At 41.9% G+C, this 10,702-nt stretch overlaps 1 protein-coding gene across 1 annotated transcript in view; it reads left to right on the forward strand.

Annotated features, from left to right (window-relative positions):
* LOC118423495 (enteropeptidase-like) overlaps positions 1 to 5,809 on the forward strand; it is a 43,908-nt gene extending 38,099 nt beyond the window's left edge. The window contains exons 5-6 of the mRNA XM_035831665.1: positions 1,617 to 1,751; positions 4,842 to 5,809. Coding sequence (XP_035687558.1) covers positions 1,617 to 1,751; positions 4,842 to 5,005 — 299 coding nt within the window. The 3' untranslated portion in view covers positions 5,006 to 5,809. The remainder of the gene's footprint in view (positions 1 to 1,616; positions 1,752 to 4,841) is intronic.
* The last annotated feature ends 4,893 nt before the right edge of the window (positions 5,810 to 10,702 follow it).

Below are 10,702 nucleotides of genomic sequence, written 5' to 3' on the forward strand. Positions count from 1 at the left end.
CTTGTTTTTGCTCCAGATTAAGAAGAATTGCGTCATCGTCGGCCATTCGTGTCAGGATCGATTTTCGGTGGTTCCCAACTGAAGGAGGGGGGGCTTGTTGTAATTAGACAAAAGGCAAAACTTTTATCGTTACTTTTTTTTGGATCGGAAAGAAATAACGGGGAACTTGTTATACTCAGACAAACGGACAAACTTATATCGTAAAATGTTAGATATAAAAAAGCTCCAACAGGAACAAGTTTCGTACTCGCCTCATCAAGGCCAGTGGTGTATTTTAGGTACAAGCTTCGTAGGGCCAGACTGTAAGGTTTGACCCACCTGCACAGGGATGGAACAATGCTACGAGGGGCGTTCAATAAGTAATAACTCTGACCCACTTCCAGTTGTTTGATCTAGAGGAAAATTTGCATGTGTAATGATTCATATCTCTATAGTTTATGTTGCAAAAAGCTCTGAACTAATTGTGGTTTCTGATTAACTGGTGTTTGAACTGAGTTAGGTGAGAAATAGACCAGGTGTGAAATGGAGCCAGTTGAGTGTCGCGCAGTGATCCGGTTTTTGTATTTGAAAGGAAGCACACCAAAGAAGACTTTTGATGAAATGAAAGAAACTCATGGTGATGATGCCCCAGCATATGACCTTGTAAAACGCTGGCATCCTGAATTCAAACATGGCCGGAAGTCTGTGGTGGAAACAGCTCCCAGGCCTGGTCGTTCCTCTTCTGCCATTGATGAGGCATCTGTTGGAGGACCAACCTGGGGTGTCCTACAAAAACGGTGTCCAGAGCTGCATCAAACGATGGGAGAAATGCATAACTCTGGGTGGTTCCTATGAAGAGAAAGACTAATAACTGTGCCAAGTTTCATTAATCTCCTGCTATGGGAAATGAGTCAGAGTTATGACTTATTGATCGCCCCTCGTATATGCGGCTCCCCTCAAACATGGAACTCCTAGTTTATGTCACATCCGAAAGAACGTCCCGAACCGAAGTTAGACACTCACCTGAGTCGAATGAGGATATTTGTGATAAGTTCCTTTGGCAAGGACACAAATGCTGGATCTACTAGGTACTCGAACCCTTCGATTTTAAGTCAACAGCACTAACACTCTTTTTCCACTACAGGCTGCGAACGCTCAGCGAACAAAGTTTTGACGAATCGCTCAACCAAGTTCTATGATGAAGAACGATTTTCGCTTTGTGTGTTTTACTGTCCTTTACATCTTGCATCTTATCACAATTATGAAGCTGATCACTGTCAAGTGGACAGGGGGCCATGCTGCCAAATTACATTTTACTAATAATGTCTACTCTGAAACATGTTCCGGTAAAGACTTCCAGTGCGACAGTGGGGACTGCATCTTGGCTGACCTACGCCACGCAACTTCACCATACCATATTACACCTTATTTGTTTAAAAACTAAGTATGACTTTACTAAGTACTGTATCCTTACTCTGCTTTTCCCCAGAAACATGTTCCGGAAGCGACTTCCAGTGCGACAGTGGAGACTGCATCTTGGCTAACCTACACCACACAACTTCACCATACCATATTACACTTTCTTTGTTTAAAGACTAAGACTTTACTAAGTCTTCTTACTCTGATTTCCCCCCCAGAAACATGTTCCGGAACCGACTTCCAGTGCGACAGTGGGGACTGCATCTCGGCGAGCCTGATCTGTGACTTCCAGGTGCACTGCGCCGACATGTCAGACGAGAGCAGTAAAAAGGGATCTGCGTCCAATTGCATAGGTAATTATAATGCAATCTAAATAAAATATAGGATGAGTATCACTTTATTATGGACTGTACTTTATACACTAAGGAAAGAAACTTCCTCTTCGATTGCATGCAAGATATGCTCCCTAATTTCCGTTATATAAATAGTAAGGAAAAATTCATATCATTTATGCAACTAGATCTTACATCTGCCCTTATGTTTACAACTGTCTTAAGAAGCGAGAAGAAGTTGAACCTGTACATACTAGCACATAGTAGTCTCTGTAGTTGAAATTGTGCCTTATCGCTACGACCTGTACTTAGCTTGTTGGTAAATAAATGTACAATAAAGGTCTTTCATTCATTCATTATAATGCGCACTCTCATCGCACTTGCGTCACGCTTGCGTCACTGCGGGGTTCGAAAGATACTCAACAAATTTCAGAGATAAAGAACGAATTTTCTTACTTGTTGTATATTTTGTCGTCTTCTAAGTCATACTTTTACGTATACGTAATATGTAGATTATAGGAAATCGGAGAAAATAACAAAACAGTGACGCAGTGAACGAACCCCGCATTGACGCAAGCTTGACGCAAGTGCAGTGAGAGTGCACCTTAAGACCTAGATTCCATGCATTTATTACCTCAATTAGATATTCATGGAGGTTATGTTTTCAGAAGGGCTGACCTGTCTGTGTGTCTATCTGTCTGTCTGTCTCACTGTCTGTCTTTCTGTCTGTCTGTCTGTTGCATAAGTCCCAATTGCAAATGGAAAGTGTCGGTTCCACTGTGTTGAGAGTTATAACCTGGCATTCTGATGCAGTACCTAGTAAGGCTGACAGGAGGCACAAAATGTAATCATTTCTTTGACCGAACAAGACCTAAACACCGACCAAATTTCATGACAATCCAGCCATATCTTCTCTCAAAGAGCTATGCTGCTACATCATACACAAACAGGAAATTGCTACCTTGCCTACTGACTCTACTTTCAGTAACGTAATCAGAAACACTAACGTTAACGTTACATTTACTTGCGCATGGAAATGCAACGATCGCGGTCGCCATTTTCTTTCGACGTGTCGTAATTTGATGCTTCTTTTGTTGACGCATGCGTGACGTGACGTAAAATGATCGCTCGGTTTGTTTGGCAATTACATCAGCGCGTTCCCGCGCCGTAATTCAGCCGTCAAAACAGGCGTCCTGGGACCATGGGGGTGGGGCGATCGATGGAACAGCCGCCGTGGGACCGGGGTGGGTACGATCGATGGAAGAGCCATTGACTTCATCACGAATCTGGGGTGGATTATCGACCGAGCGCCGGGAGTAAATTCTGCCTTGTGTTCATCATTTATATCATTACAGTATTTCTGTGTGTGCATCGGTGTTTATACGTTGCCAGTTCGTTCTTTCGTCGTTCGTTTGCACGTTTGTTCGTTAGATTGCTTGCTCGTTCGTTTCTTTTTTCATTCCTTCGTTCGCTTGTTCATTCGATTGTTCGATTGTACTTTGGCTCATTCGGTCTTTCGGTCAGACCACTGTATCCCCTAGTGGTACAATAGGCAGTACGGTTCCTTGCTGTTTCAGTAGCGAGGGTATTTTGAAGTTAAGTGTCTGTTTTAAAAAAGTGTCAATGATAAAACGTCTGGTGAAATCGAAGAACCTCATCTCTAACTATTCGAGGAAGCAGAAAAAAATGGTATATTAACAAGAACTATCTACTACTCAAAAATCACGACCGTAGCGTGTCTAAAGCACGAAATATGAAAAATATGAAGCCCCGCTGCAGTACAGAAAAGCCGGTAGGGTGCCCATTAACAACTTTGACCTTTCTTTTCCCGACCACAATCCACACGCTAATATCAGAAAGATCAACAGCTTCTCAGGTCATGTTGACTGCACAAGGACACGAAAACAGCGCCTAAACATGACGTTCTTGGCGAAGGTAATTAAATCAATCGGAAACGGATCCTATAGTATACACACAGACTATTAACGTTCTGACGAGCCACAAATGAGCGACTGGCGCGGGATGGCGACTACATTAGCGATGATGTCATCACGGCTCAGGTTACAGTAATTGGAGCCGTCGGACCCATTTTCCCTGTCGCCATATTCAATTTACTACATGCTAATTACGTCACCGATACATTACGGCTCATGTGTATCATATCAGGACGCTAAATGATATCAGTAACATATTGGCCATGAAATCTGTCGGCAGGCTCCAATCGTTGTGAAATATCGAATTTTGATATTTGTAAGGGCACTCCAGTTTATACCTTAAAATGAGTTATAATATTTAAAATAAGGATCCAGTGCCCACAAACTGTATGACATAGAATGTACGATTTTATTTTGTGAGCCAACCCGGCTTTGTTGATGCAATTGGCAATGCCAAATGTTGTAATTGATACCTGTTCTACATCTTTAAGGATTTTTATAACAATACGGAAAATAATAATTATATTTTTCATGTTATCTAATAACATGACCTATGGTCACTCTTGAGCTTAGTAAACTGAACCATACCTAGCGTAAATATGACAATGCACATGCCCTTTGTTTTTGTTTGAACCTTTGTTTATTCATGAAAGGCCGCTTTTCAGTTCGGTCATGAGGGAAGAGGCAAGGGTCAGACAACGAATATAACAGAGATACATTTTAAAGTCGTAGTGAGTTTTATAAGCCTATATGCACAATTTTACCATCCTCCTAACGCCCGGTCCCCAACGGCATTACCTTATGGGGCCCTGCTATCTCATGCCATATCAGTGGTTATTATGATTGTCGCCACAAACAAGCTGTCAACCAATCAGAGAATAGGCCTTTCTTGGGCTTGTTGTTGTCGCAAGCTGTCTCGCAAAGGCCACTGGGAAGCTATCAGCCAATTATGTTACGTATTACATGGCTCCATCCTCCTACGCCCGATCCCCAACGGCTGACTGCCCATATAAGGGCAAGCTCATTAATATTTATAAGTAGGGCGCTCCCTAACTGGTCTGATTTCACAAGAAAGCAGAGGTAATACAAGTCGTTTTGACACGACTGTGGTCCCTCTGCGTAGGAGAATGAATTTTACATACATTGTACAAAACAAATAATGCCGTATTCCCTCCAGCACTTGGCGTGTTCGAAGACTTTCTGAAGACGTTCCTCAGCCTCGGTCTGGCCGCCGTCATCGGCATCATCGTGGCCGTGGTGGTGGTGCTCATCATCATCATCATCGTCTGCTGCATCTGCTGTTGCAAGCTATGCAAGAAGTCGGACAACACCGCCGTCTAGGGGCGCCCCCTGGCGTTCCCGAGACAGCACTGCCGTCTAGAGGCGACCTCTGGCGGCACCAGACAACACTGCCGTCTAAGGGCGACCTCTGACGTCATAGGCGATGGAACAGGACACCGCAATGATCTCTGTGCACGAAAATCGGAAAACAAAACAATAGGCTTCCTCACGGTTTGCAAAGGTTTGTGGGTAAGGTCAGAGGTTAAAGCCCCCTTACAGTTCCCGAGGATTGACAGTAGAGTCAAAGGTTACATCCTTTAAACATGATCCACGTGTTTCCAGAAAAACACGTCTGAACAAAGAACTGCTGACAAGTTAGGGGCCTTAGCCTTTGAACTTTGCGGATGTGCACTTGGAACTGTAAACTACTTTAAATGCAGAAACTTTCGCGGTGGTTTAATGTTCGTGGTTTTCGCGGTGGTCGCTTCACCGCGAAATTAAAACCCCGCAAACTTAAATGCATTTACGGATGTGTACTTGGAGCTGTAAACTACTAGTATCTCATTCATACCCATATTCCAATAGGTAGTCTGGGCTACTCGCACTCTAGGTTAACGTCGCTGGAAATATCTTTAACCTCGACCTTAACCTTGACCCTCTCGTTTTAAACTCAACAAAAACATGCACAGAGATCATGACACGTGTCAGTTTCCACGTCATGGTAGTTTGCATCTTGCAGGTATTCGTGTTGGTGTGGAATTTCGATGGAATATGGTGCTGTACACTTCCAGGACTAAAGATGTCTTTTCTCCGGCCTACCATCGCTTCCAGGAAGCCCCAAACATCTACATTAACGACAGAGTGAATGATGTTAAACATTTTCTTTACGTAGTCAGTCAATGTCGTCTTCATCCTTAAAGTATATCATGATAACGTGTGTAACAAAATCTCGCGACATTTAGCTGCAATGCGAAATAGAACCAGTTAACGTTATTATTTACACCCAGAAAAAGGTGACACTGAAATGTAATGCGAATTCTGTAAATAGCAAAATGATAGCATTTGATTCACATTTAGATCATGACAAAGTCAATACGTTACATTTAATATCGGCAGCAAGTGTAATTAGAAACTTAAACATCCGAGCATACTAGAGAAAAAGTGGTCGCATTCGCATGACAGCCAAATTTTTCACCTAACTACCCAGCATCAACACGATGGAGGTGGCAAAAGACATCTTTGGTCCTGCTTTAGATTATGAATATGAAACGGCAGTGCATGCTTCAAAAAGTGTTTTAAAGCAAAGTATCTATTGACTGTCTATAAAGCTCGTAATAAGAAAAGAGTGTTTGGGACTGTTTTCTACATTTTTTCTGTACTTGACTACGTACTAGTGCTGGGCAGGGCACGAGAATACATGTATGAATGTGATGGACAATTTTGTACGTATCTCGCTATGGCGTAACTTTGACCCCCTTTCCAATAGGCTGCGATCGCTGAGCGACCGTAAAGAGACCATGATTGGATCTGGGTAATCCTTGATTTTATAATTCGAATATGATACAACATATAAAGTTATGATTAATAAGGAAAAAATACACAAATCGTACCCAAAATTAGTTCTTTATGAAATTCTTGAGCGATCGGTGAAATCTTTGGTCGCATAGCGGTCGTAGAGAGGTCGCACAACTGTCGCAGCGAGGTCGCACTACGGTCGTAGCGAGGTAGCACAACGGTCGCAGCGTGGTCGCACAACGGTTGTGGTGAGGCCGCACAACGGTCGTAGCGAGGTAGCACAACGGTCGCAGCGTGGTCGCACAACGGTTGTGGTGAGGCCGCACAACGGTCGTAGCGAGGTTGCACAACGGTCGTAGTGAGGTCGCACAACGGTCGTAGTGAGGTCGCACAACGGTCGTAATGAGGTCGCACAACGGTCGTAGTGAGGTCGCACAACGGTCGTAGCTAGGTCGCACAACGGTCGTAGCGAGGACGCAGTCTTCAATGGGAAGGGGGTGTTATCGATATTCGGTGCTGTTGTCGAATAATGAAGGCGGCTTTCGGTGCGAGGGCGGCCTGAGTTTGACGTGGTGGTGAACAAGTAGGAGATTTCGCGAGGTAACAGTCAGTCAAGCAACTAGATATGATTTTGGAAACGCTCAGACGCTACCTCTCTTCAGTGACACGGAGCAAGACTTTTGACACTTAGGAAGATTTGTAGGTCAGCAGGGGTTTAACCAAAAACTGTAAGTCCCCCTTGTGATACTTTTGTTTCCTATTGGACTATCTAAAAAATTCCTTCATCTCATTTGCATATCAACTCATAGTGTCTGGGTGATTGCTGAGCCTACTGATCAATAGAAATTGCTCAAACTACACTGAAGAAGGACAGTGGATGCTAACTGAAACGTCTGACCGTCTGCAAAATCTACCCAGTTACTAGAGTAACAGTTACCCTGTGTATCTCATTACCTGGATGTCTAACCTTTATCGAAGTAAATGAAATCCTTCTTTATAGCCAGCCTTGATTGACTACTGACGAATTTCGCATCTATAGTCACTGCTTTCTGAAATGATTCGGTAATAAAAAATGTTGAGAGGACAGATTATATTATATTGATACAATTGTAAATAATTATTGTAGATGACGTCAAATGTATGAAATGCATGAACTGAAATGTCTAATTCCAAAAAAAAATAGGAAAATACGTATTAGGCGTGAAATCAAAATTTGATATTTCATTAGAGATCAAATTCTACATTCCCGTCAAAAGATCACAGTAGGAAAGCATTTCGTATAATATCTCCACATTTGGAGAACTTTATCAAACCTTTTCAATCAAGGCTGACCAACCAGCTATTGCCGCGTTACTCAGCTGAAATATGTGTGATTCCAGAACTCGGCAGGTTCGCTTGAAAGTTCATCTGTGACGGTTGTTGTTGTTGTTGTTTATTAAGACAATCAACATGACTATACACCATACATTTTTTTTTAGATACAACAATCAACAATCAAAGTATTTACAATAGAGCACAGTGTCTAGAGGTCAAAGGTCTAGGTGACAATGTTTGAGATGGCTTGTTTAAAACTGGACAGTGTATACAGTGACTTAATGTCAGATGGCAATGAGTTCCAGAGCATAATTGCTCGGAACAGGAAGGTACGTTTTCCACTGTTTGTTTTAGGTTTGGGTAGTCTGAAGTTGTTGGATACAGAAAATCTAGTATTATACATGTGGGATGAATTAACTGGTATGAAGGATTTGTACACATTTTGTGGTTCGTGGCTAGTGAGGATAAAGTTAACATAGTGAAGATTGTAAAGGTTATCCGTAAACAAAGGGAAGCTCTTATCAACAAGCTTGCCAACATGAGTGGAGACAAAGGTGAATCTGAACTGGCTCTAAGACCAGGTTCCTAGAACATACACCTCAGCTCCATGTACTCAGAGGTCTGGCACTTTCATACGGAGTCTCCAGGATATCCTGTGACTTTGGAGACGGTTAGAATATAAGAGACGAAACAGGATTACCTTCTAAGTAGAGCAAAAGTGGCCATAACGTTAGATATCACCAACCCTGAACAGAGACAGGGGCCGATACAGATTGCCGGGCAACGTTTGACCCGTCACTCACGTCATATTTCCATGCAGGTCACGTGACATACGCTTTGGGTCATTTTGACTTGAGAAGAGTCAGAGGACTGACCAAAAGCTTTTTTCTCAATTTGTTAATCGTAAAATTATCAGATTAATTACATCTATCAATTTATCAATTACCATTCACAAAGCTTGTTGATAAACGTTTATCTTTGTGTATGGAAATAACGTTTAAAATCTTCACTTAACTCAGCAGTTATTTCTATGGTCTTGATGCATGTTGTATCTTTGGGGTGTAACTCGCGTAAGGCAGACTGCTAGTGAATGTGTACAAATATAATGGGTAATAATTGACCCTAGGAGGTATTCATTGACCCTAGGATAATAAGAAGAAATCTCTTAATGAAGGATGAAGAACTCACTTCATAAAAACATGCCAATATCCATGAATAATCCCCTTAGGCTGGTGAATGACTGAATAACAAAGGTTTTTATCCATTGCCCTGTAGAAGGTGACAGATGGTAATCAACACGACGGCTGTTTCCCCTTGGCCGTTAATAAAGATCTCTGCTATTCACGACAATATGATGACACTTCTCAAGATAGATAGAAACCAGGGATTCTCTTAATGTACAGTGTATTTGTGGTAAGAAACTGTCGCTCAATATCAGCAAATTGTAAAATGTTACGCCCGTTTTTTAAGCCACATAATGTTGATGTAGAGATTCCGTCGCAGCTTGTAAGCGATGCCTTTTATCTGAGGTGTTTTACTGAGCGCTAGGCATGACTGTGATCAAAGTATAGCTTCAAGTACTGGTAGCCTGCATTCAACGTTTGACTTGCTTCAATATAAGGTGAAAAATCAACATATTGACATTGATTCTATTGAATTAGGAACGAAAATGTATGATATTTTGGACAACGGTACTATTTATTTGATGATATGAAATCTTTTCATTTTAGCTTGAATCAGAGAAAAATTTTGAAATTCCCAACTTGGAATCTGATATTATCTACATTGTATTTTGCTCTTTATTTCATAATCAACATTGAAACAATGTCAAAAAGTAAATATTCTGATTGTACGCAGGTATATGCCATGACAATGTGATTCCCTCTGCACCTTTGGTATGGTGTTTTCAATGATGCACATTGTATTGACTTTTAGATGGAATAAACGGTGGCTAGGTATACTGCAGTCTGATGGCTTTGGTATATGAATACGATGTAACTATATAGAAGGATGTGTGACACTTTGTAGATGATGCAAACTTTATTGAGCACAACTATTCTGATCTGACAACTGTATCTGATGTTGTACATGTTTGTCAGCATGTTGTACATGTATGTCAGCATTAGGGGTGGGTACCGGTACAGAAACTTCAGGTCCAGGTCCGGTTCAGGTCCAGAGGATCAGGTCCAGGTCCGGACCTGAACCTGGACCTGATTCAGTCTGAATCATAATAATGGTCCATTTTACTATAAAGAAATCAGTTTGGTGGATTATTACACTCACACTGGCGTTTTAAAATCTAACAACGCTAACTGCACCTGTACAATTGACTGTAAAACTTGGTAGAAATGACTATAAACTCTAATCTGCTTCGCTCTTGTTAATTTCTTCCGCCTGCAAGCGCCAAAACGTGTGAATGCCTGATCAAATAATCTGTTAATTTTCTAAAAGGTCCAACATCCGGTCCACCTACTTTTTTCAGGTCCGGTTTTTCTGGACCGGTCCAATAAGAAAAACCGGTTTTGTACCGGTACACTGTACCGATACCCAGCCCTAGTCAGCATGTATGCAACTCTAGAACATACAAATCAAGTGAGGAGAATCAAGAGGTTTTAAGCATAGGATTGACATACTATAGCTTGTACCATTCACGTATACTCATAATAATGCATGTTTAGCTACAAGCAAAGGCAACCATCAAAAAGATGCCGTGCAGTATGGTTTCTTTTGCAATATTGCATTAATCTTTGGATACGAAGAGAGCATGGCTGTTTGTTTGTTTGTTTGTTTGTTTGTTTGTTTGTTTGTTTGTCTGGTTGGCTGGCTGGCTAGCTGGCTGGCTGGTTGGTTGGTTGGTTGGTTGGTTGGTTAGCTGGCTGGCTGGCTGGTTCGCTGACTGGCTGGTTGGTTGGCTAGCTGGTTAGTTGG

The sequence above is a fragment of the Branchiostoma floridae genome, chromosome 9, assembly GCF_000003815.2.
Source record: "Branchiostoma floridae strain S238N-H82 chromosome 9, Bfl_VNyyK, whole genome shotgun sequence".
NCBI classification, from domain to species: domain Eukaryota; kingdom Metazoa; phylum Chordata; class Leptocardii; order Amphioxiformes; family Branchiostomatidae; genus Branchiostoma; species Branchiostoma floridae.